The following is a 27,378-nucleotide window of genomic DNA, read 5'->3' as shown; positions in this document are numbered from 1 at the left end:
CCTCTCATTTGATTTTAAGGGAAAAATTAGTCACTCACCCCACCCTTTGTCTCACACTCACTGATAGATACAAAGGGCAGCCCATACTCATCCTGTTAGGATGAAAGCTCACATCACTCAAGGCATTGGTGATGAAGATCATGTCGGCTGTTGTTGTCATCAGGATCTTGAAGACGAGGCGTAACCAGGGAGGCAACCAACAAGTCTCGTACTTCAATGATTTGTAAGAAAGATCGTCTATTAAAAAGGGCATACGGACTAATATTGCAAAGACATCGCACCAAGGGAGGTGGCTTCAAATTACTTGCTGGAAAGGTTCTATTAGTGAGTCAGCTATCCTGAACTACAGGGCATTACCACCTTTTCCTCAGTCAACTTCCCGCCCAAGGGTGTTTCCATCTTTTCCTGGAACAAGGCCTGTTATGACAGGGAATTTCTTCCTTTTCTCCCATAAGTGTTTTGTTTGTTTGTTTTTTTTTCTCTCTCTTTTTTTCGTTAAGAAAGAGAATGGTAGAAATACCATGTGTCAGGACCAACCTCGCCACCGTTGTTGGATCAGACGAGAAGAGAACAAGGTTGGGTTAAGATGTATCGATGAGGGACTAGTAGAACAAGACCGCCTCATGAGGAGAATCATAAGGGCTATCAGAAGCAATACTTCTTCAGACGATAGCCATTGATCAGGGAAGGATCATTAGAGGCATCAACGGTCTGCACCTGAACAGAGCTATTAGGATTGACAATAAGTACCTTGTACGGGCCCATCCACCGTTGTTGAAGCTTGCCAGGAAACTTGCCAAATCTCGAATCATAGGCTAGGACAAGATCACCTTCTTGGAACTCCCTGTGCTTGATAAAACTGTCATGATAGGCCTTGTGTTATGCTTGAGTGGTTTCCATGCACTATAGGGCCATCTGCCATATCTCATCCAAACATTCCAAGTGCAGGAGGTGGCGTTGCAGTGACTCATCATCTCCCAAGCATTCTTTAACTGCCATTCGCAAAGAGGGCAATTCCAATTCATCAGGGAAGATAGCTTCTGTACCATACACTAGTTGGAAAGGGTTCTGTCCTGTAACTGCCTTATGGAAATTCTGTATGCCCAGAGGGCCTCTGTAAGTCGATCATCCCAGTCGCGACAATGTGCGGCAATTGTTTTTATTAGGATCGAGCAAAGGATGTGATTGGTGACTTCAACTTGGCCATTGGCTCTAGGGTAGTAAGGAGTGGACTTGCGATGGCGGATCTTATACAGCTCCGTCAGCTCCTCCATAATTTTATTAAGGAAATGAGTACCTCTGTCACTTACCAGCTCGAGGGGATTGCTAAAACAGGTGATAATATTCTCATACATGAATAGGGCTACACTGTTACCATCATCCCACTTCAGGGCTTTAGCTTCACACCACTTTGTGACATAATCTATACATACTAAGATGTATCTATTCTGCTTCCGTCTGGTGGGTGGATCAATGGGACCCACAAAATCAATCCCTCACTTCTCGAACGGCCTTAGGGGAAGAATAGGTTGCAGTGGCATGGCACTTGTTTTAATGGATTTCACCATTCACACTGACAAGCATCGCATCTCTTACAGTAGTCATGTGCATCCTTGTGGAGGGTCGGCCACCAGTATCCTGCTAACAGAGCCTTCTTGGCTGTCGCTTCTCCTGCGAAGTGTCCACTACATGGTTTGTCATGGCATACTTTCAATACTATACCGATTTCATTCCATGCAACACATCTTCGTAGCACTTCATCTTTGCCTCTCTTATACAGTGCACCGCCTAGCAAGGTGTAGGGGCCTGATTTTAACAGAAGCTTCTTCTTCTCACAGCTTGAGATGCCAGGAGGATACAAAATGTGTAATAAATAACTATCTCTGTAACTCTCTGTGGCATTTCGTTCTGAACAACTGGTTCATTCTTCTTGCCGCTTGTGACAGCAGCAACTTCTAACTCTACCAAATTGGAGGCAAGCTCTTGCACCTTCTGTTGGCTATCAGTGCTATTAGCTTTTAAAAGGGTTGGACTTGGACAGTCTTATGTACTGTGGCATTCTCCTTTGCATTGGCTGCGTAAGGGCTTGTAATCCACAGATCGCGTCTAAGGTTTGGAAAATTCGGGGAGATATGACACTTTTCTCCATACCTATTCATTCCACTTCTAATCTCTAACCACTGCTAGAATGTCGTCCTCTGTAACTTTGAGAGGGAAACCTCCTTGGATCGAAATTAGGACCAACTTTCCTAGGCTTTGGTCCAATATCATGTGTTGTCATTTTGGATTCTAGCAAGTTGAATCTTGCATTTTCATCCTTCTGTCTTCGTTCGTGTATCTCTTTCAGAGAGCAAATATTCTCTGTATGATTCTTTCACAAATAGTTTCGGGTACATTCAGTGGCTAAATGTTCCGCTTAATGACACTTTTCGCACCATATATTAGAGTGCATCACATCTCTTCCAGCTCCCGTAGGAGTGTATATATTGGCGGTATTCACCTTCATCGTCTCTAACTGCTCTGTAATCACCTCCATAAGCTCTTTCTTGATACTTGCAACTGAGTTGGATAAGTAGTCCTTCAGAATTTCACCTCTCCTGAAGTACTTGTAGTAGGGTTTTGGGAAGCTTCTGTAATTACTGCATACACTGGTTGGGTTGATCCAGCGGGTCCTCTATTCTGGTTCTGATTCAGAGCTCCTACTGAGACTTGGGATTGTTGATTCCAATTGGTAGGATTCCACTGTTGTTGAGTCGCCATTGGAGGAACTGTTTGAGGCCACTGTTGTGGTTAAACCATCATTTGAGGTACTGTCGTCTGTGGTGACCACAGTGGATTAGGTGCATTATGCTACGTCACTATTTGCATGGTAGAGAACTGTCCCTTGGATTGCATGTGGTGGGTATACCATTCCTGGCATGGAAAGAGGTAAGACTTCTCTTGCTAGAGCCATTGATAGCCTTGCTTCAACTTCATCATACAATCTTATACATTCCACTGTAGCTTGCAGATTGACTGGTCTTCTCAATTCCACGAACTTACGAACTTATGGTTGTAGGCCTCTGAGAAACACTCCTTTCTGAATACCTTCGTCCAAATGATGGTTAGTCCATCTCTTCAGGATGGATTCCATTCGCAAGACATAAGCTTCTACTCTTTCTCCAGAGGACTGACTTAGGTTCATGAACTTCTCTTGCATCCGCTCTTAAAAACCTTCATGTCTGAATTTAGTGAGAAAAGCCAACTTCATATTATCCCATGTGCCAAAAGTTCTTGCTGCTTGTCTCTCATACCACTGAAACACCGCGCCCTTGAAAGTGGCGAGGAATATTGCTAACCAATGCTTAGGGATTCTGGCTTTGTTGGCCACACAAGCTACCATAAACTTTGCTACATGAAAATCAGGGTCTTCATTGTACTCTTCCTTAAAAATTGGCAATGGAACCACATTTACTAGCCTGTCATCAATATTTCCAAGACGAATCTGACTAGGAAAGAGACCTTGAGTTGCCATGGGGACTTTTGTAAAGAGTGCTTTTAGGGCGTCAAAGGAGGTTTCTGCTGCGAGCTCGTTCTCAGCTTTGATTTTTGCCTTCTCTCTTCTTACGTACCTCTAAACTCGTTCTAACACTTGCCTCTTGATTGCGTCATTCATCAAGACTTGGCTCCAACGAGTTGTTCAATACTCAACAGAATAAAATTAGAGAGGTCTTCAATCTCTAGGGGATTCTCTAGCCAACATCTCTTCTACTTCCTTCTTTTCAACATCTCTGAATTCGGCTTTCAAACCACTACAGAGGGAGAGATATTCCGTTTTAAAAGTATCAAAACTCATTCTTCTTAGAATCGTTGTTGTGCCATTATAATAATGCCAGCTTCTGAGGGTTTCAATAGTGTATATTGTGAAAAACACTCTATCTACCAACTTCTAGTGGGTTGCTAATTGGACAAATAGAAGATTGTCAGATCACCAAGCATCCCACATATCTTGCTGTTGAGCATCCACAAACAAATTCTAACTATTTTTCTTCTTGTTTTTATGAATCTCCACAAACCACGACTCCTAAAGCTTCTTTACGATCTCCCACTTAATGATGTCTGAAAACTTCTCAATGAATATCAAATCTTCCATGGATAGTCATTATCTCTGCTTCTGTCCTTCAGTTTGTTCCCAAACAATTTACCACCAAGATGCAAGTTTCTATTGCCTCAACAGGAAGAGGAAACAGTCCACTGCATAGAACATACATCATGATGGTAATATGTTTTCGTCATTATGGGATGAACTTCTTGTGGATAGTGGCTTTGATAATGAGAATCTCCAACTCTTTAGTGGAAGAAGGAACTTTGCAAACATCCATTGAATTCTTCTCTTCTTGGCAATGTCATTTTCTTCATTTTCAACCTCTTTTTATACTTGTTGATGGCAAGCTTCCCCAGCTGCGCACTAAAAAGATAGAGCCCCAAGAGGAACACCAAGGAAAAGGAGATTCTACTGTAAAAAAATATATCTTATATCAACAAGCTTTTATTTCATTCTTTTGATAATCAAAAACAAAGAAAACAGCAAATCTTCACGCATCATCATAGTAGATATCTTCCACAGATTTGATAGAATCGACCATAATCTTCAACATCTTCATAGAATCCATCAATAGAACAAGGAACATAAAATAATACAACATTTTTTAATGAAAATCAATCACATAGTATTCATCTTCATTGTCATCATAGTTCTCTCTCTTGATCTCTCATATAAAGATATACTGTTTTGATAGAATTGGCTATCTCTGGCTCTCTCTCTCTCTCTCTCTCTCAATAGTACATCATCTCCTCACTACAATACTCAATAATGACTCTCAATAATCTTTCTTAGGTAGTGGATACACCTCCCAAGAGGTATATCTGTGTCGAAGAGGCACCAGAGCCACTACAATGTCTCTTCATAGCTCACTACTATCACTGTCACTCCATGTCAAGATTATGGGAGAGAAGGAAGGAGTCTCACTTGTAGCTTTCTTGCTTGCACAATGGGGGAATACACACAGAGGTGGAGGCTGAAAACAGTTTTTCCTCTTCTTAGTTGTGTAAGCCAAAAGAACTCTCTTACAAAGAAATAGAAGAACCCTATATATGGGTCTCAAACCAAAGACAACTAACTAAGGTGGCATACTAACTGAGCCACGAACAAGAGTAGATAAGGATAGCTGTCATCTAGCTATTATTCATGGGCGGTGTACCAACCGCACCTGCAACTGACACGTTGATGACATAAATGCACAACGGTCACCCTAGCATATCACGAGTGGAGCTCGATATCTCAACACTCCCCCTCGAGCTCAATCCCAATTCCTACACACCAAGCAGGTCTCTGAACTTGCGCAGCTTCTCTGCGCCCAATGCCTTCGTGAATATGTCAGCTGCCTGATCTTCTGTGCTGACATAAACTAGATCAATAAGACCTAGTAAAACCCTCTCCCGCACATAGTGATAATGCACCTCAATGTGCTTTGTTCTAGTATGATAGACTGGGTTATTTGCCAAGTATATACTACTCATGTTGTCACAATAAATGATAACTGGCCCATCTGTAGACTGATGCATATCATAAAGTAGCTTATGCAACCAAGCTACCTCACATGCAGCCATTGCTGCACCCCTGTACTCAGCCTCTGTGCTCAACAAGGCAACTGTAGGCTGTTTCTTGCTGCTCCAAGTGACTGCGGCACTCCCAAAAGAGAACACATATCCACTGGTAGATCGTCTATCAGAAATACTACCAGCCCAATCAGCATCAGTGTATCCATGCAACTGTATCTGAACCCCAGTCTCATAAAACAGTCCATACTGCAATGTGGACTTCACATACCTGAATATGCGTCTAGCCGCATCCAAATGCGGTTTCCTTGGAGCCTCCATAAACTGACTTACCAATCCAACAGCATAGCTCAAATCTGGCCTGGTAATAGTCATATAAATCAAACTTCCTACTATGCGTCTGTACATAGTAGGGTCTTCCAGAAGCTCACCTGCATCTGTGCTCAGCTTCACATTCTGCTCCAAAGGAACTGAAATAGGCTTACAACCTGTCATCCCATATTTGGATAGCATGTCCAATCCATACTGCCTCTGCAAGAGTTGTATCCCACTTGGTGATCTAATCACCTCAATGTCCAAGAAATAACGCAGCTCTTCCAAATCCTTCATCTGAAACTTTTGCTTCAATAGCATTTTCACATGAAGGATATCTTCATCATTGTCACCTGTCATAATCAAATCATCAACATAAATGACAAGTAGCATAATACCTTTCTCTATTTTTCTCACATAAAGTGAGAAATCTGCCTTGGAAATCTGAAAGTCAATAGTGACAAGATACTGTCCTATCTTGTCAGACCATGCTCTAGGTGCTTGCTTCAAGCCATACAATGCTTTCTTCAACCTGCAAACAAACTCAGGATGAACAGCATGCACATAACCTGGTGGCTGCTCCATATATACCTCTTCTTGCAAATCACCATGCAAGAAGGCATTCTTTACATCCATCTGATGTAAAGACCATCCCTTTGATGCAGCCATAGCAATGACTGCTCTTACGGTTGCCATCCTTGCAACCGGACTGAATGTTTCTTCATAATCAATGCCATATGTTTGTGCATACCCCTTGACAACTAATCTTGCCTTGTATCTATTCACAGAACCATCTGCATTGTGCTTCACCTTATAAACCCACTTACAGCCAATTGCATTCTTACCTTTAGACAAAGGTACCAATTTCCATGTAGCATTTGCTTCCAAGGCATCCATTTCTTCATCCATGGCTTTCTCCCATTTTTCTTTTCCCATGGCTTGCTCAAAAGAAGTGGGTTCTGGTTCCTGTATCACTTTGACCATATATGCATAGTGAATGGCTGTAAATCCATCATATTTCAGCCTATCCACAGGATACCTAGCTCTGATAGACCTACGCAAAGTAGGCTCACTTCTAGGAGCTCTCAAAACATCCCTGGTCTTCCTTACTCCAGGTGTAACAATAGAAGGAATACCCAACTCATCATCAATGCTCTGTTCTGAGCCACTGGATTCACCATCCACATAAGAGTGACCTGCATTCACATCAAACATGGGCTGATCTACCTTCTCTTTTCCTTTTCGTGATACCTGCATACCACTATCTGCATTGCTTTGATAAGATTCTCCTGATCTCAATCTGCATATCCATGGCGAAGAATGTGAACCACTGCTAGAGAATGCTCCAAGTCCACTACTGCTGTGAATTCTGTGCAGCATTACCGTTTTACGCATCTACATTAGCAATCACATTTACTGATTTATACCAACTACTCATCTCATCAAAAACAACATCTCTGCTCACTGTAAACTTACGAGTAGAAGGGTTATAGCATCTATACCCTTTTTGCTGCAGAGAATAACCAATAAAGATGCACTTCTCAGCTTTTGGATCCATCTTGGATCTCAACTCATCTGGCACATGTACATAGGCAATGCAACCAAAAATTTTCAAATGAGAAATATCTGATTTCCTACCAGTATACCTCTCCTCTAGAGTCATCCCATGTATTGCTGCAGTGGGAGTCCTGTTCATTATATAGACTGCTGTAGCAACTGCTTCAGCCCAGTAAAAATTTGGCAAGTCTTTTTCGTTGAGCATGGCACGAGATACCTCTCCAATATGCCTATTTTTTCTTTCTGCAATTCCATTTTGTTGTGGGGTATGACTGCATGAATATTGCTGCTTTATGCCATGCTTCTGCAGGAACCTTACAAACTCATTTGAGAGGTACTCTCCCCCTCCATCTGACCTTAGGCATTTTATTTACAGGCCTGTTTCTTTTTCAACCATAGCTTTAAGAGTTTTGAAATGCCCAAAAACTTCACTTTTCTTTTTCATAAAATACATCCAAACTTTTCTGCTATAGTCATCAATAAAAGTGACAAAATAATGACAGCCTCCAAGAGATGCAGCTTTAGTAGTCCACACATAAGAGTGGATTAATTCCAATGGCTTCTTACTCTCTTGAACATGTCTAGGAAATGGTTTCCTTGCCTGTTTTTCAAACTGACAGGCTTCACATATCTTATGCATTTCTGCAACCTTGAATTTTGGCAATCCTGCAACAATATTTTGGGCCTGCATTGATTTAAGTCGTTGTATATTAACATAACCAATGTGTTTATGCCAGATATCAATATCTACAACTACACCGGTCCCATGTGCAAACATTGATGCACTCAATTCAGACATGTCTGCATCCAACGTAAACATTCTGCCCTTCTTCTTTCCTTTTGCTCTATCAAGCGATATTTATTTTTCATATCCTCAACAAAGCATCCATGAGGATTAAATCTGACATGCAAGCCTTGCTCAACCATTTGACCGACAGAAACTAGATTCTTGGTGATATTCGGGATATGAAATACATCGGACATGTATTTTTTTTTCCCATCTTGCATAGACAAAGGAATTTTTTTAATCTGCACAATAGGATGTGCAGTATCATCACCAGTCTCCACAAATCCTGGTTTTTCCATTTTCCTTGCATCCTCCATCCATTCTGCATGACCTGTCATGTGGTTTGATACACCTGAGTCAACATACCATACATCGTTGCTTTCTTCTACACTTGTCATAGAATTGTTCATGTGATGCACCATAAACAAATGCTCATTTCTGTCATCACCATGTCTACTAGAAGATGCATAATTCCCTTGTTGCAATTTACCATTCATGATGTCATTCTGCTTTTTATAGCAGTCCTTGGCCATATGGCCCATTTTACCACAGTAGTAGCATTCAACATTGCTGTTTACATTTTGGCCTCTTTGCCATCCACCACGACCTCTTTGGCTCCCCCTGCCTCTAGAGTTACCACGTCCTCCTCCATAGGACTGGTTTTCTTGAGTTTGCTGCATATTCTGATTTCTACCACGGCCTCCAAATCGGCCTCCTCTACCTCTGCCTATACCTCTTCCAGCATTTGAGTAGAAGACAGTTTCTTTTGAAGTTCCTCCTGAAGAAGATGCACCACCATTTCTCTGCTCCTCAGAAATTAGAAGAGCAATCAACTCCTCAAAATCAGGAAATCTTTCACGAACTGAAATGGATATCCGAAACTGTGCATAATCCTTTCCTAGACCATTCAAGGTCACAGAAACTAAATCATCATCTTCCACTGGTGACCCAATGGAAGCAAGTGCATCTGCAATTTTCTTCACCTTCATGTGGTAGTCATTTATGCTCATACTTTCTCTTTGCACATTATGCAACTCTTACTTGAGCTGCATTTTCCTAGCTTGCGTATTTGTGCTATACATTTTTGACAAAGTATCCCATGTCTCCTTTGGCGTACTTGCATCCTGAATATGCACAATCATAGAGTCTGAAATACTGATAGACAGCCAGTACATAACTTTCATGGCTCTCTCATGCCATGCTTTGAATGCCTGCATTTGCTGTTGATTGGGAACATCAGAAAGAACTGGTTCTTCTTCATTTCCTGCAACAAATTCCCAATATCCTTTTCCCATAAGGAAATTCGTCATTCTAAACTTCCATGCTTGGAAGTTGTTCTTGTCAAGCTTTTCAGTTACAATCTGTGAAAGAGAATCACACGTCATTACAGAATACTGCAAAAAAATCTGACACTGCAAAGAACACAGCTTCAGTCTCACAAGGGCAAATTTGCAAAACTGACGAAAGTGGTATTCGACCACACAGTCACTTCCTAGTGATGATTTTGCATCAACAGGCAACAAGGATGATTCTGTAACTCCCAATGTCTCTGCGCACAGGCATACAATGCAATTTCTACAGTAACTTTTCACCGACCTGTAGAACAGTGGTTGCACAGCATAAAACTGGGCATTTTCCTGAGTGCGTGCAGAAAACTTTCGACTCCAAAACAGGCCCTAAAATGGCCTCAAATTAAAAAAACAGGGTAACCAAGGGCTAAAGCCCTTTCCCGCAGCATATACTGCCCTTTTGCTTCACGACGAAGGGCGTCTCAACCTGAGACACTGCACTCTTGCAATTTCCGGATGTGCTACGTGCAGAGATCTGCTCCCAAAACAGAAAATGAAAGCAACACTGCTCCTCTTACCAGAACACCACGAGCTTGGCTTGCTTTCTTGAGCTCCTTACCACGAACAAGGCTCTGATACCATGTCAAGATTATGGAAGAGAAGGAAGGAGTCTCACTTGTCTTACTTGCACAATGGGAGAATACACACAGAGGTGCAGGCTGAAAATAGTTTTTCCTCTTCTTAGTTGTGTAAGCCAAAATAACTCTCTTACAAAGAAATAGAAGAACCCTATATATGGATCTCAAACCAAAGACAACTAACTAAGGTGGCATACTAACTGAGCCATGAACTAGAGTAGATAAGGATAGTTGTCATCTAGCTATTATTCATGGGCGGTGTATCAACCGCACCTACAACTAACATGTCGGTGACATAAATGCACAACGGTCACCCTGACATATCACGAATGGAGCTCGATATCTCAACACTCAAGTCTTCTCTTCAGTCTTCAGCAGCTGCTTCTTCCATTTGTTTTAGCTCTTTTGAGCTTAGATTCATTCTTTCCAAAAGTTAGAAAACTTTCCCAAAGTTAGGAAGCTTTCCCAAAGTCACACATATATTCTACAGAATACTTATAGAAGATCTACAAAACAGCACAGAATAGGAACAGAATAGATATAGAACAGAGACAGAGCCTCTACAGAAGATTTATAGAGGGTTACAGAAGGTCATTAGAGAACATCAAATCCTCATAACTCATGTTAAAACCATTTCAAACTATCAAAAACTATTTAATAAACTTCCAAAAGATTTCAATCTTCATCAATCATCAATCCATACTTCATACAGAAGAAAATCAGATCAAAACAGAGGCTATAGAGAAGGTATCAAAACCAATCAGAATCTCAACAGAACCTATCAGAATATCATAGAGCTTCATATTTTCACTAAGAATTATCATGAACTTCCAAAACATAATCAATATCATCCAAAAAACTCTCAAACACTTCCATTAACAACCATACATCACTCTAAATCCATTAAAATTTTGAAGTGACAAGCATTCTAAGACATGCATAAGCTCTTCCCAATTGTGCCCAAATACCATGTCTTTCTCATTATTGCATTGAGATCTCAAAAACAATAAAAATTAGTTAAATTTTCAATTTTTTTTCACTCTCAACACATATTGCCCTCTCTCATACTTCTTGCATGCTAGCTCTAATTTTTCCTCCAAGTTTTCAAATCGAGTCTTGGCTTGGCGAAACCATACATCAACAACAACACGAGTGTGTGTGGCATCAATAGGATGACCAAACTTTCGTCGAGAAATATTTATGTGGATGTTATGCTCATCCCTCAAGTGGACAACCATGTTGACCCTCCTCTTCATATTCACATGTCTCTTTGGATAGAGGATATCAGTATAACACTGCCAGGCTTGAGAGACATCAGGGAGAGTGATCTCCACATACAGTGCTTGATCCTAAGTAAGCACATGTGTAGTGAGTGGCCATCACATCACAATGCCAAAATCTTGGAGAGCATCATAATGCCATCAAGCACAATGCATGGTATTGCAAAACTCTTACCGATGAGTGATTCTCAAAGATTACACCATCATCATGTGGCGAGGGTGCAACACGCTCATCGTGGCTTTCACAGCTAGGCTGAGAAGATAATGTCACATACAAAAAAAAACTAGAAGCACCCCTCATGAAATCATTACAAATCAATACAATCCATTGAAAGTAAAAACCAAAAGATAAATGAAACTTACAATCCTCTTTGATCGTGTGCATGGAGGGTCCCATTGGGGCCGAGAGCCTGTGAGGATTGATCCCTTGTGCATGGTGCCATAACCAAGTGCCTATCAACCAATGACCTGAACAAACATCATGATTCATGTTACACAAAATAAGCGAACCATCAACCCTAAAACCCCAACAAAACCAAAGATCAAGCACAAAAGAAGAGAATAATCAATGCTAAATCCCAATAAACCACTATCATAAACAAGAATCATAATCCATAACACACTCATGTTCGGCTTCTTTACCATCCATAGAAGGCATACTTTCAGTTCTGGGTTTACTTCTAAGTCCTAAGAAAATAAAATTTTTACACATATGGGCTTCCTTACATGTCCAACAGATTACAATCCTCAACATATTAGAACCGTCATTCATATTTTTCAAAGTATGTTCACATGTCTTTATAACCAAATGTCATTTTTTATAAATTGTAGTGACACAAGGGATGACAATGGATGGAGACATGAATGAAAATTCCTTAGGCTAAAGCAATCCTAAACTCAGTTTGGATAGAGATACTTTCAAAGTTAAGATTATTTTCTCAAGTTACTCGTGGAGTTAGACCTAGCAACCGTCATGTAACCCTTGCCATAAACAAAGCACGAGTACCAAAAATTTAACGAAGTTTGCAAACATATTGGACAATATAGATTCAATAAGGTTGAATGCATTACAAGGTAAACCTAACATTATCACCAAATTGCGACCTAAAGTAAACCCAACATGAACTCAGTCATCGAATAGAGACTAAAAGTAAACCCGACAATATGACCAAATAGCGACCAAAAGTAAACCCGACATGCAACCCTCACACAAGTATACATGGAGATTTCAACCAAGGCCTAAATTTGACGGGTTCCTCAAAATAGCCACTTGTTTTCATAAAGTGTAGTCTTCTACTAACACATGCACCACATATGGATCACACATGCACACTACTCTACATAAGTGGCAATTTAGATACACTTTACATATCACATCATTTGGATGTGTTATCTTTCTTTATATAAGTTTGAACTCTTTTACAAGTCTTCTATGAGTCTATCATATGGAAATGGTCTTGTACACCTGATTTCCACTTTCTCTCTTAATTTTCTAAATACATACATCATACATGAATACTACTCTATAAGGAAATTCCATGCTAGTCTAATGACAAAGAAGATATGTAAATGAAAAGTATGATAAAAAGGCTCAATGAAGATAAGTAAAACACATGAAAAACAACCTTTACTACCTGCATGCTACGGGATCGATATTGGACTCTTTATGAAGGATGACAAAGAAGATGCCCCCTCTGATTCCCATACTACAGTGTCGGTACGACACTTACCTATGGTCTCTACCTTCACCGTTTAGTTCGTGTCATGGATGGGGCTATCGCTTTGGCAGCTCATCAAGAATGGTGCTCGACGGTCGTCTACGCATTGGGCAGTTTGCATGAGCGAGATGGAGACTCCCCGCCAGAGAGCATATGAGCGACCATGGACAGTGGACACAAGAGGGTTGAGGCTGGAGCCTCGAGTGACAGAGCCGTAGAGCCTCAGAGCGTAAAGGCGAGAAGTTGGAATAGCAGTCCTGAGGGGGGGCTGATGGATGTGAAGCGGCCGAAGGATGTCTACGAGCGATTCTGAGGGGGGGCGGAGATGAGGCTGTGAAGCAACCGAGTGAGAGGAGATGATGGAGCGAAAAGGGGACGAACTCAACCCCAGTTCCCGAATCCCACAGGCAGCGCGAATAACTGAGCGCCGACTAGCAAACGGACGAGGGTACTTAACGCATCCTTGCAATTGACTAGAATACAAATGTGATGCCGCACATTGACAGCCCCATGACATGACATATAGTTTGTATGTGATGCCATAATGCAACATCCTAAAATCTATCATGTCAAGTTGTATGTCATGTTAAATGGCTTGATAGAACCTTGTATGAAAATGCTAAGATCCATATGATGCCCATGGTGCAACTTATGTGCCGTGCCAAAGCTCTATATTATAATATATAGCATAGGTTTGAGATCTTGGCTATTAAAGAACTCTAAAGTTTTCAATGTCCTTGCATTCAAACACTTTCTCATAGATAAGTTCCCTCACATCATGAGGTAAACTTTTAGGCTGATCATCTTGATCTTATGATTGCTTTTAAAAGCTAGTACTCGCAAAGACAAATGCATGGGACAACCTAGACTATTAACTATTCCAAATGTAAAATCATGGAATGGCTTGGTAAAAACAAATTTCATATTGCATATAATATAATTTTCAGAATTTCATTAATCAAGCAAAAGTTGCACATGAAATGGAATCTTAGTATAAAAAATGCATAGATGCTTGTAATTAGAGAGTTTACAGTCGAGAGAGAAGCTGCTAGTATAAATAAGATTGTTGCATAATGTTTCACTACATAAATATGAGACTTATACAAGAAGGCTTTCACAATTTGTAGAATAAATTGGGTTGCTAGTGTCGACTGAGAGTTGGAATGGATTTGGAACAATATTCGAGGAATGTACATTGATTTTTGGACAAATGAGGAGGAATGGAAGAATAAAGAATAATGTAGAAGTTTTGGAGATCAAAGATTAAGCACTTTATACAAGGTTTAATGTAGAAGTTTTGGAGATCGAAGATTAAGCACTTTATACAAGGTTTAATAGACCGGTCTCTCTTTTGCCTTTAAGGAACCTAAAATAAAATCTTGGGCATGAGACCACCTTCGAGTAAATGGGATGAGCATTTCTACAAAGGAGCCAAGGGAATGTACAATTGGGTACTTGAGGTGCGAGAAGCAAGTCCTAGATTGTTGCTTGATCGATTTCGAGGTGCTCACAACTTCTCTATTGCCATAAGGGTTCGAAGGAGTGTCGTTACTTAACAAACTTCTGTACCACAAGGCCGATGTCTTGGGATAGCGTTTTTGGTGGTCTTCGTAGTCCACATAGTGTAGACCAAACCGACATTGTAAACCATCAGCCCACTCAAAGTTGTCAAGGAGAGACCATGTGAAGTAGCCCTCCACATGGTAGTGGTTTTTCCTGCAATGTACTTCAACTTATTTTTCTTTTTCAATCAATTCTTTAGTTATACATTGAGAACATAAGGTTGTAGGAATCCATGAAACATATTATGATGCATGACTCATGAGTGAATCCCTGAACAAACAAAAATGCAAACATGCATGTCTTTCTTTGTATAACATTGTCTGCCTACATTACTATAGGGTAAAACCCATTATGAAGTCTGTGTAGAGAGAGAGAGAGAGAGAGAGAGAGAGAGAGAGAGAGAGACCTTAATGCAGCAGCTAGATGTGAAAGAGTATCTTGCAAGTATCTTATACGTGACGTATCGTTCAGAGCCTCTTCCAGAGTAAGGCCAACCTCCATATCCATAGTGCCTTGCAAGAGAGAAGGCACAAAATCGATCACTATACTGAGGATCCAATAACCTTTGCTTTGTTTATCATGGTGATATGCATGACGTCAGTTTGCCAAAACCCACTATGGGAGCTTACCATTTTCAGTGATAATAATCGGAGTTCTTTCAAACTGCTCCTTACCATAGCGTTGCTCCATCCATTCTAGCATCTTCGGCAGTGCCCACGGGCAATTGTAGATCCACAGCAAAGCCGGTGGACCCTGATGAGATTGTTTGGCATTCCAGTATTTCAAAACGCATGTCTTAGGTCGTATATACAATTTGCTTTATGAGAAGCAAGCTCCATAATTTCAGAAGCCAAAACTTGTTAAGAGTTGAAGCACTTACATAAGGCTCCCCGATTAGTTCTCCACTTGGGTTGGTATCTGGTGCATGTCAAGAAAAGAATTGATAAATCAGCTCGAAGTGCCTAAGAACAAGCGTAAGGTCCTTTTTGGATAACCAGAAGTTCAACCACCGATTGTTTTGCTCATAAAATCAGTGCAAGATAGGTAGATTTGTGACAATTAGCCTGGATTCAAATTTAACTCATCCCACCAAGATACTTTCTTCTTACATTCAGTTGCCGCAAGTCGGTCTGTAAGGATCCATCTTTTGCTTGGCTCAGCAGGAGGCATGCTTCTGGCATAGTAGGCAGTGTAATAATTGTAGCCAACAAAGTCCACACTGCCAAGAAGGTCACTTCTTTCTTCCTCTGAAAAATAAGGTAGCCTGTTCCCTGCTCCTGATCTCATAGATTGGGGATAATCCCCCAGGAGGATAGGGTCCAACAACCTAAGATAAACATCCCAGAAGATGATTATAATGGTCTCTAGTTCCATACTAATTTCGTGAAAAATTTGTCCTATGAGATTCACAATTTTCCATTACGATTCCTTTCTATTTGCATCATGTTGCTTACCATCCCAATTCAAACTCAATACATCTCTGAGCTGCATCGATGTCCTCTTGAGTGGGGGTGTAAGGTTCATACCATTTGGAATTGACTGTTATGCCTATTCTACCCCTTTGTTCTGCCTGCAGGCACAAGACAAGGTATGATTTTGAGCACCCTTTCATGGATATCTACTGCACCTTAAAAAACATCACAAAAATTCTGAATATTGTTTGAATTGATACTGGCTGCTGTCTGCACCTCAAAAATGGATCAGGTGCCTAGCCAAAGTTCTTGCATGATACAGGAAAAAACAGTTATGATGTCATGGTATTTCTTGCATTTCGAAACATCATACATGCCCAGAATGGAAGTATGTTTGCAGCATGATTCTAATCCTAAAGCTTGCATGATATGTGGCCCTAATATTTCCCTCGACCTTATTAGAACAATTAGACAAGTTATTCTGCATGCAAGATGATCACCCAACTCATTTTAGAATGACAATCTCTTTTTGTCAGACCACATGCTATGAGACCCAAATTTTGCATGATATGATTGCCCCATTTCATGCGCATGTAATATGCAATATATGATTGAATCATGTGAGTATGATTCCAACCAATGGAGCTTGATATTATGCTTTATCACCGCTTTGCAAATGGTGATGATTGTGTTGTAGTTTCACCTTTGCAACAGACTGTGCAAACAGACTAACCTTTGCTGCTTCCCCATATGTCCAGTTGACTTACATGTGTATGCTCTATTATGCCTGCACTATCAGAAAATCAAAGGTTGAAACCAGGAAAAGTGCAAGAGGAAAAAGAACTTTAATATACCTGGTACTTGGTTCTGTAAACCTTTACAGCAGCGGCATGAGAGAGGAGCGCGTGGTGAGTGCAAACATAGGGCTCCGTGCTCGAGTCACCTGTGTATGAGCTCTTGAGGGTACCACAGATGGAAGAGCACCGCCCAGGGGCGTGCGTTCCAATGGCATACCCATTATAGGCAAAGGATTGAGTCTCATTCAAGGTTGTCCAGTTCTTCACTCTATCTCCAAATAGCCTGAAGCAAGTGTCTGCATAGTGTGCAAAATACTTGCTGCATGCATTGGCAAATACAGAGATTGTGAGTACTGCAACCGTATGTCAGCCATCAACGAAGGCAAGCAAGGAATTTATTATCGTCCGTTATTAATCAATTTTATCGCCTATCATAGAAACCCCCTTAGCTATGCCTCCCTTTGCAGACACAATAAGTTTTAGACATTTTCCCATGTGGGAAAAGGAGCTCTGTTGCCTTGTTTTTCCCTATAGTGATCAATGTCATGAGCTTCTGCTCGGGAGGGACCACATACCTAGCTAGGTGCAGTTGGGGGCAGGGGGTTGCCCAGCCCGGGTTCCTGAGCAGAAGCTTATGACATTATAATACACAATGTGGAAATTATAGTGGGAATTGGTCTAAAACTTCTTGTGAAAGAAGCTGAAATCAGAAACAGCCTGCTGACTCCCAAGAGCTGGAAAGCACTCACAATTTTCATTGTGCCTACTCATTACAGAATCAGTTAAAGCTATTTAAAGATTATTACAGATAATCTATAGGTGATTGATGCTGCCTAGCTTGTATACTCGGGTATAGCACTTACATAATTCTGTCTGTTCTCCATCCCTTTACATCAGGATCATTTTCCAAGGCCAAGGGCATGTCCCAATGATACAAGGTCACATAGGGCTCAATACCTGCCACAATCCCGCCAGACTGTTCAAGCATCGATATTGAAGATTTCCAGCACAAGCTCCCAAAAAGACAGGAGTCCACGCATACATTCTACAACACCTCTGTGGTTACGAGCAAATTCAAACTTTATACAACCAGGAGAAGATCCAGATGCCCCATAGATTCCATGCATAGAGCATCAAGAATTCCAGCATCTTAAGCTCCAAAACATACATGCATGAATTCTACAAGAGGTTATTATTCCTGAGAGCAGGTTCACGAAGAAGATCATCAAGTGCGCCATAAATTTCAACCATAATTAGTCACAAAGATTTCCAGCATATTAAGCTCCAAGAGACGACAGGACATGCATTGTATGTCCTCAGATGTTATTACTTTTATGCAGAAGAAGACCAAGTGCCCATAAAGTTAATCAGGCATGACTATTACGCATCAAAACCTCCAGATTTGTGTGTTTCCTTTTTTCGACCTTCTTTTTTCCGGGGGGGGGGGGGGGGGGGGGGATGTTTAGTGATGAAATAAGGCCCCAAATGAGGGATTATCTTCACTGGTACTTCGAGACCCAGAAAAGAAAAACAGAATTAAGGCCCCAAAGAAGGAATTGTCTTCTTCTGTGAACACCCAGGAAGAAACAACGCATTTTTCAAGGATGATAAAGGACTGAAGATTAAGCTCTGTGCTTACCATTCTGGAGCAGCTCGTTGATTAATCTGTTGTAGAAAGTCACGCCTTCCGGATTGATCTCGCCTGCTCCGGCTGCCCAACTTGGAGTCTTTAGATCATTGTTGGGTTTGCTAATGAATCAGACAATTAATGGGTTGATACGGCAATTTTATAGACGTGATTACTACTAGTCCGTTGTTCTTTACTCAGATAATTAACGGTTTGCTAACTAATCAGATAATTAATGGGTTCGTAAGACACGTTTATACATGCCATTACTAGTATGTTGTTCTTCAATCAGATAGCTAACGGCTTGCTAGTTTACTCAGGCAGTTAATGGGCTGCTAAGACAATTTTATTGATGTGATTACTAGTATGTCGGTCTTTACTTATGTAGTTCATTTATGGTAAACTCTCATCGTTGTTCTACTAATTAACCTCTAAAACTTACTTGGAAGTATCCGCGACCATGAAAAAGAAAATCGATACATCTCGATGCTAAGGTCCACCATCAATTGTATGTCAGTCTGGTTATCACATTCATATAGGAAAACTAGAAGGTCAATTTGTTGTTCGATTCAACGTGCTTGATTATAAACATGTATACACATGATGCTGGATTCAACATGTTTGATTATAAACACAAAAATGTTGATCTTGTATGCTCGATCATGACAATATAGCATTACTAGTACTAATAGTTATCATTGTTTTGTAATAATAATAATAATGCAATAATAACAATAACCATAAGTCTAACAACTAAAGCTGGTGTTATTATGTTGTGGTTGTGCTTTGATAATCATGAATATGATTGGTATTCTCATAATGTTAACGATAGCATCAGTTTATCAGTTCACTGCTAATCACCTTGTACTCGTGGTAGTGGTTGCTTGCCACATCACCCGTACTTCGATCAGAAATGTTACCTTTAACAAACCAAATGATTAAGATCAGACACTTCTAGGAAAGGTGTAATCCCAATAGCAATAGCGAGTTGGAAATTCACATAAGATATTGTTGAAAACCACCTGGGATATGGGAGAAAGAGTCCCATATGCTCATCCCACGCCCATGTTCCAAAGAAGCTCCTTCAACCTAACAAGTCTCATTAAAACATGCCAATTCTCTAGATTAGGTTAAAACACCTAGATTACATTGAAGTGACAATTGTTAGAGAAAAAGAAAATCATGCCAAATGTGCATACTTGAAGGCAAAACATGTAGTAATCTATTCAATTGAAAACTCACTTGGTATGCAGCAGTGGCCACTCCAAATTTGAAATTAAGAGGGAAATCCTTGCGACTAATGTGTGTATTATTATTTGGTTTTGAAGTATCATCAAAAGAAGAGGGTGCCTTGGGTGTTCTTTGTGAGTTAGGACAAGGTAACAATCTGCACTTCAAGTCACTAGTGTTGGAAGCCATGAGTTTAGAGTGAAAAACCTTGTGATATATTCACAAGACTATTGAAGAAAAGGGGGTAAAAGGCGTGTATGATAGAAATGTTATAAGAAAGGAGATGCAAGCATGGAAGTTGAGTAAGATGCTCTTGGTTGAGGAGACAACATGGACCTTATATTGACAAATGGAGAAAAAAGGAGTGGGATTTGCTAACAATTGTATTTAGGACTATGGCTTTTGTGGGTTCCCCTCCATTCTATTTATAATAATGAGAAAAAGTACAAACAAAGATGCTTGATAGGTTATACCATTTACCCAATGGTCCCTTGTCACACGACACCTTCCATTTTCATTTGACCATGAGTTCCCTAGATCTTGAATTCAAGGACCACATCCAGATGGACAAACGATGTTAGACGCATCACTTGGGCCAATTGTAACACCTTTGGATTAGTAATTTGACATGAAGACCTAGCAAATCCCTCAAGACTTTATCTTGTAGTTGTGCATATCTTTTTAAGAATAAAATCTACAATATTAGACTTAGTTAATTCATATTTGCATCACCTTTTCATTCATAACATCACATCTCAAAACTAACTCAAAATGGGAAATCCACCACAAACTTACATATGCTTCATTAACTTTACTATAATTGATCCCTCCACTCTTTGGCATATTAAGTCTTTCCAAAGCATTCTTTACTATAATTGGTGCATCCAATTTACTATTTTTGTCATCAACTTTACTATAATTGGTTTTGAAAATACTCATTAGAGGTTTTTACGAGAACTATTTGGATCAAAACATTCTATCAAAGTGTTTAATGAGGTGTATTCAAAGGCCTTTTTCAAATCTAAAACATACACGATTCGAGGGTTAATCAAGATTTTTCATATTATCAAAACATCCATGTCACTTTCCACAAAGTTTAAAAGTTGAATAGAACTTAAGCAAACATTGCTCAACTTATTATATAATTAATTTTTCAAAAGGATTGTTCGAAAACACACAAAGACATTGTACTTTTTTATAAGTATTTCTAAAGGAGAAATGCCAACGCCTACAAGTTAGCCATTGTCGATACTTAGAATTCTATTGAAACTATTGTTCAACCCCATATCTATAACACTAGTAATCACTAGAACACACACAAATACAATTAGTTCATTACTTCAAGCAACTTATCCATACTTGTTTGACTCTATCCATCACTTGAGTGACAAGTTTGTGTGTGGAGTTAGGTCTCTTAGTTTGTAAGATGATATGAAGACGATTTCAATGAACTTAAATTCCTTAGCATGAAATACAAGTTGAAATAGAACTTAATGCGATGTTGCTTGTCATGTCCTTATCCAAAAGCATGCTAGGATATATCCTTATCCAAAAACATACTAGAGGAAGCTTTCTTTCCCTATTTACAAACTTAAATATTCAAGCTTGTTATATATACTTTTCACTAAGAATTTGGCTCTTCACTCACATCTAATGGAAAAGAGTAAATAAACTTTAGTTTGTGACAACATAAGGAATATGGATGTATCATGTTGTTTACTTTGTCTACATCCTCTAGAACATCATGAAAGTTTACACTTACACTAATGCAAATGAGATTGGTGGTCCAAAATCTTACTACTATATTATTTTGGTTGTAGGTTCAGAAATCCCCAAACCTCCAGAGGGCTTCCCGAACCTACCCCCTTTTCCAAACCTCTCTTTTTTTAATCCCCCCCCTCCCCCCCTCTCTCTTATGTGTAGGGCCTACTCTCTCTCTCTCTCTCTCTCTCTCTCTCTCTCTCTCTCTCTCTCTCTCTCTCTCTCTCTCTCTCTCTCTCTCTCTCTCTCTCTCTCTCTCTCTCTCTCTATTTGAACCTACCCCCTTTTCTAAACCTCTATTTTCTTAAAATAAAGCCCCGCTTCCCTCTCTCTCCCATGTAATCTCTCCCTTACTCTTCCCCCTCCCCTTTTTAATTAAATTCCCTCCTCCCCTCCCTCCCCCTCTCTCTCTCTCTCAAAGTAATTGAAAATTTGTCCGAAGAACTTTAAATTAAAATTTTTTTAAAAAAATTTAATTATAATGAAAGTTTAAATTTAAAAGTTTAATCTAAGAGAGAGAGAGAGAGAGAGAGAGAGAGAGAGAGAGAGAGAGCGAGTGAGTGAGAGAGGAAAGATAAAATTTAAAAGAGAGAGAAAGAAGGAAAAGAGAGGAGAGGGATAGAAGAAGAAGAAGAGAGAGAATTATAGAGAGGAATGATAAATTTTAAAAGAAAGAAGAAAAAAAGGAAAAAAGAGGAGAGAGAGAGAGAGAAGAAGAAGAAGAAGAAAAAAGAAGAAAAGAGGGAGAGAGGGGGGAAAGAGGAAAGAGAATAGTCTTTTTTAATTAAACCTTTTTTGACATAGTTTTAGACTTAGAGAGAGACAAATAGGAAACATATAATTTGAGAGAGAGAGAGAGAGAGAGAGAGAGAGAGAGAATAGGGGGAGAGAAAGGGAAAGATAGAAAATAAAAAAATATAGAGAAAAGAAAAAATATATAGAGAGAAAAGAGAGTAAGAGAAAAAAACTTAAAAGAGAAAGAGAGAGGAAAAGAAAAATGAGGAGACAGAGAGATAGAGAACAAAAAAGTGAGAGAAAGATACAGAGAGAGAAGAAAAGAAAGAATAGAAGAGAGAGGGGGATCAAAGAGAGAGAGAATTATAGAGAGAGGAAAGAAAATTTGAGAGAGAGAGAGAAGAAACAAAGAGAAAAAGAGGAGAGAGAGAGAGAGAGAAGGAAAAGAGAGGAGAGAGGAGAGAGGGGGAGAGAGAAAAAAATTGGGGAGAGAAGAAAAGGAGAGAGAGAGAGAGAGAAGAAGAAGAAGTAAAAAAAAAAGAGAGAATGAAGAGAGAGAGAGAGAGAGAGAGAGAGAGAGAGAAGAAGAAAAAAAAGGAAATGAGAGGAGAGAGAGAGAGAGAGAGAAGAAGAAGAAGAGAGAGAGAAAAAGAGGGAGAGAAAAAGTACAAATAAAGATTCTTGACACGTTATATCATTTATCAATTGGTCCCTTGTCTCACCAAACCTTCCATTTTCATTGCACCGTAAGTTCCCAAGATCTTGAACTCAAGGGCCCCATCAATATAGAGGGGTCAATTGTAGCATTTTTGGGTTAGTAATGTAACTAAAAAAACCTAGCAAATACCGTGAAAATCATATTTTGTAATTGTCCATAATGCTTTAAGAAGGAAAAATGCATCATACACTCATCCAAATAGTCTTTGTATCACCTATATTATATATTTAGAACATCAAATCTCTAAATGATCTCCTAGTGGCAAATTCACCCCGAACATACATGTTTTCATTAGGTGTGCTATAATTGGCCCCTTCACCATTTTTTTCAAATCCAAACATACAAGATTAGAGGGTTGATGAGGATCTTTCATATTTTCAACACATCCATGCCACTTGCCAAAAAATTTAATAATTTAGTAGGGCCTAAGAAAACATTGTTCAATCTCCTAAAATTTGTTTTTTTCAAAGAACTATTCCAAAACGAGACAAAGACATTGAACTTTCTTATTAGCATTTATCAAAGGAGAAATGTGCGAACCACAAATAATCGCCTTTTTCAAGGCTTACGATTTGATCAAAATTATCATTCACTCCCTATATCTCTAACACTAGTAATAACTAGAACACATGCTAGTAATCCCTAGATATTTCATCACTTCAAGCAACTTATCCAAAGTTTGTTTGACTTTATACACTTGAGTGACAAGTTTGTGTGTGGACTTAGGTATCTTAGTGGGTAGGATGATATGGAGACTATTTTGATGGATTGAAATTTCTTAGCATGAAACAACATTCAAACTAGAACTTAATGCAATGTTGCATATCACATCCTTATCCAATAACATGCTAGGACATATCCTTATCCAAAAACATATTAGAGGGAAGCTTCGTGGCCTATTTACTAGCTCAAAGGTCCAAGCTTGTCGTGGAAGCTTCGTGGCCTATTTACTAACTCAAAGGTTCAAGCTTGTGGTGGATACTTTCGACTAAGAAGTTGGTTGTTCACTCACATGTTTGATGACATAATAAATATGGATGCATCATGTTGGTAGCTTTGTCTACACTCTCTAGAACATCAAAAAGGTTTATAGTTGTAGGTGTAAAGGAGACTGGTGGACCAAAATATCATGAGATTTTCTTTTGATGCTGAGAGGAAACTTCAATTGTGGTTACATTAACATCGCCTCAAAAGGATGTGGTTACATCAACACCCTTCGCCAATAAAATTGCAAGGATGTAGTCACATTAGCACCCCTAGCCATGAAAAGTATCTATAAAAGTAAAAGGTTACATATTTCAAAAGAGACTAGGACATCAACGAAAAATCTTTTCAATGTAAAAGGAGTGCATGGATACATTTGCATGAAGAAGTCAACACATTGGTTTCTAATTTCTTGTTAGACATACAATAGTTTCGTTCAAGTAAGTACATCACTTGCGTATCACGTTAAGTATGTCTCACCATAATGTAAAACTATCAAGTAATTGATATTTAGGTTCATGACCATTCAACCACCAAAGAAAATAAGCCTAAGGTGGCATTGGAGTGTTAGTGAAGCTTATAGAAAATTATAGTTTTTGTATTGCATATGAACTCTAACATGGGATAAGATAATAAATGCCAAGATTTTTTGCATGATCTTAACTTGTACAAATAATAAGTCCAAACACATCCTTTGTGCTTGTACAAATTTTGTGCATTCTCAAATCTCAAGTTCTTCATTTAAATTGAAATAGTTGAATGTTCGCTTTGTAGAGATTATTTTGGAACCATTAATAAGAGTGTTGTTATAGATTCCTCTAGGTCATGTAAATTTGTACCTCCATTATTTACTTAGTTGTAGCACATACAGGACACATTAAATTTTTCAACATTTATGTGATTATGTGAAACATTTTGGCTAAATTAAACCAATTTTTTATCACCTTTCTAAGTTATGGCCTTCATAGAGACAAGAACTACCTTTGCTAAAAAGGAAAAAGTTCACACACTAACATTAAAAGTCATGAAATGACTTTCATTGCTAAAATTTAATATGTGACAAGGGATCACACATTAAGAAGTCAATAACCTTTAGAGAACTAGTTGCATGCACCTTCTATGTAGAAGCATAAATTTGGTGAAATGGACAAAAATGAGCAATTGAGCCTCATAGGCAACAAGGTTTGATGATAAAGGATACATAGTCTAATTAATCTATAAGATAATGATTCCATGGGTTTGCAAAAAAAGCATATAAGATATGATGATGAAGTATGCATACACAATTGAAGAAAGAGCCACTTAAGGACGTTCTAAAATTCAAGACTAGTATGCAAAAAAAAGCCACTTAATCTCATATCTTATATGCTTTATATGTTTATAAGATAATGATGACATGAGTTTGCTAGAGAAAGCAAATGTATTACTCCAACCACTTCATCTCTTACTAATAAACAACTTCCAAGTTGGAGTATCTATTGATAAGCTAGAAGTAAGGATGACATTATTCATAAGGGAAAAGTATCAAGCCCTTTGTTTACATGCAAGCAACCCTATCTCTATCACCATACAAGAAAACTTCAAGACCAACCTTAGTGCCAAATAAATCCACATCAAGCATGGTTAGACATTAGACACACAATTATATGATGACTCCCCCTTCCAAACTACAATAACACCCCCTTTATAATGACTCCCTCTTCCAAACTACAATAACACCCCCTTCAAACAAGAAAAAGAAGAGATGGACTTTATAAGTGAATGTTATTGGTTAAAATTATGAGATCAAGAGCCACTTGAGGACATTATAAAATTCAAGACTAGTGGCCTTCTTTGCCGACACACTTCACACTTCATCTACTTAGTAATAACACCCCCTTCCAAACAAGAAAAAGAAGAGATGGTCAAACAAGAAAAAGAAGAGATGGTCTTTATAAGTGAATGTTATTGGTTAAAATTATGAGATTAAGAAAGAGCCACTTAAAGACGTTCTAAAATTCAAGACTAGTGGCCTTCTTTGCCAACACACTTCACACTTCATCTACTTAGTATTCATCTTGTAAAGCTATCCATTTTAATTCAAAATTCACTTCAAGTTTCACCTAACCAAGAAATAAATTTTTGATGGAGTTGGTGATGAAGTAAAAGCACTATACATGGAAGGTGGTTATAAAACTGTAAAGTGGTTTAATCTATAATACCCTATGATATGTGATACAAAATCTAGTGGTCATAAAATCCAAAATAAGAGAGATGAAAATTTTGAATATACATAACTTGACACTAACATTCTTCATGTGCATATCGTGTGAAGCTACATCACAATGGAAGCAAAGTCATCGCATAACTTTACTTTTCTTATTTCCCCACCCTGTGTGTTTGTGTAATGCTAAAAGAAAGAGAGGGGTGAGAGAGAATAAAACGAGAGAGAGAGAGAGAGAGAGAGAGAGAGAGAGAGAGAGAGAGAGAGAGAGAGAGAGAGAGAGAGAGAGAGAGAGAGAGAGAGAGAGAGAGAGAGAGAGAGAGAGAGTGTGTGTGTGTGTGAATGAAGTGACTTTTCCATAATTAATACAATTACCCTTTATAAAAAGAAAAAGAGAAAGGAGAGAGAAATGAAGTGAGATTAATTGGGGGAGAGAGAGAGTTAGGAGAGAAAAAGGCAAGGGAGAATCTTATCATCCACAACTCCTATATGTGGGGGAGGAAGAAGCTCTATCTCTTCTCTTTTTTTGTAAAGGGTGCCATGTGAATCAAGACACCAACGGCTCTATTGAAGCATACCATGGTGTCTTGAAAAACCAAGCCTTATGTGGTCATCACTTATTACATGGGTGACGAGTGGATTGGCTTCTCCACAAATTATGGGCAAATTACTTATAGTTTGTCAGCCTTATTATTGGTGCAATATGAAGCTATGAAGGAAGTTGGTTTTAGACAATATTTTACCATGCAAAAGACTATACTATCTTCCTTGGAATGAGCAAAGAGTATTGTTGATCACTTGTAAAGTTCATAGTGATTGTCATAGCCTTGCCAAAGTTAAAAGTATGAGCAACACCAAGCTATGGTACACTATTCATAATGCTAATTATGAGTGGAAAATTTGTAATTGTAACTCAACAATGAAAGGAAATCTGTGCAAGCATCAAATCAAGGTTATGATGGTGGGTGGTATTAATATCAATATCATTGTCACTAAGTCCATGGACATGTACCATAAGAATATAGAAGGTAACTTTGTGATTTCTATAATTTAGTATCTAGTTTCAATGATAATAACACATCATTCTTGTATTAAGGGAATTATGGTCATACTTCTACCTTCATCCCTAACTTACATGTGGCATCTATGGAGAATGACATCGTAGAAGA

The 27,378-nt window shown here is 39.0% G+C and overlaps 2 protein-coding genes across 3 annotated transcripts; both read right to left on the bottom strand.

The window, feature by feature from the left end:
- Positions 1 to 11,145: 11,145 nt before the first annotated feature.
- LOC148013523 (uncharacterized) lies at positions 11,146 to 13,979 on the bottom strand. Of its 2 annotated transcripts, none has more exons than XM_087667572.1 (4): positions 13,096 to 13,979; positions 11,825 to 11,929; positions 11,637 to 11,714; positions 11,146 to 11,530 (listed from the first exon to the last, which is right to left on the bottom strand). In XM_087667572.1, exons 2-4 carry the CDS (start codon positions 11,894 to 11,896, stop codon positions 11,207 to 11,209), a joined length of 474 nt encoding a protein of 157 aa, XP_087523698.1. In that variant the 5' UTR covers positions 11,897 to 11,929; positions 13,096 to 13,979; the 3' UTR covers positions 11,146 to 11,206. The 2 variants fall into 2 exon arrangements, with proteins under 2 accessions (XP_087523698.1, XP_087523699.1); XM_087667573.1 differs by having other exon boundaries at positions 13,192 to 13,979.
- A 236-nt stretch (positions 13,980 to 14,215) lies between these two features.
- LOC148013522 (beta-glucosidase 25-like) lies at positions 14,216 to 20,079 on the bottom strand. Its single transcript, XM_087667571.1, has 13 exons — positions 19,821 to 20,079; positions 19,601 to 19,667; positions 19,440 to 19,498; positions 19,021 to 19,096; positions 18,591 to 18,662; positions 17,815 to 17,908; positions 17,009 to 17,270; positions 16,197 to 16,312; positions 15,852 to 16,069; positions 15,623 to 15,660; positions 15,372 to 15,495; positions 15,149 to 15,254; positions 14,216 to 14,895 (listed from the first exon to the last, which is right to left on the bottom strand). The coding sequence occupies exons 1-13, from the start codon at positions 19,995 to 19,997 to the stop codon at positions 14,511 to 14,513; spliced, it is 1,794 nt and encodes a 597-aa protein (XP_087523697.1). The 5' UTR covers positions 19,998 to 20,079; the 3' UTR covers positions 14,216 to 14,510.
- Positions 20,080 to 27,378: the final 7,299 nt, after the last annotated feature.

Source organism: Lygodium microphyllum, chromosome 26, assembly GCF_053477565.2.
Source record: "Lygodium microphyllum isolate KBCC chromosome 26, Lygodium_microphyllum_v1.1.10, whole genome shotgun sequence".
NCBI classification, from domain to species: Eukaryota; Viridiplantae; Streptophyta; class Polypodiopsida; order Schizaeales; family Lygodiaceae; genus Lygodium; species Lygodium microphyllum.
Note: the sequence above shows the minus strand (reverse complement) of the source record. Positions and strands in the feature narration are given on the sequence as shown.

Bases quoted from the DNA above. Each gene is read 5' to 3' on its own strand.
- LOC148013523 (XM_087667572.1), bottom strand. From the start codon at position 11,896: ATGCACAAGGGATCAATCCTCACAGGCTCTCGGCCCCAATGGGACCCT. The intron at 11,715-11,824 runs GTAAGTTTCATT...TTATCTTCTCAG, and splicing joins GCACACGATCAAAGAGGATT to CCTAGCTGTGAAAGCCACGA. The intron at 11,531-11,636 runs GTAAGAGTTTTG...GTGCTTACTTAG, and splicing joins TCTTTGAGAATCACTCATCG to GATCAAGCACTGTATGTGGA.
- LOC148013522 (XM_087667571.1), bottom strand. From the start codon at position 19,997: ATGGCTTCCAACACTAGTGACTTGAAGTGCAGATTGTTACCTTGTCCT. The intron at 18,663-19,020 runs GTAAGTTTTAGA...CAAGTTGGGCAG, and splicing joins ATGGTCGCGGATACTTCCAA to CCGGAGCAGGCGAGATCAAT. The intron at 16,070-16,196 runs GTAAGCAACATG...TGTTTATCTTAG, and splicing joins ATTGAGTTTGAATTGGGATG to GTTGTTGGACCCTATCCTCC.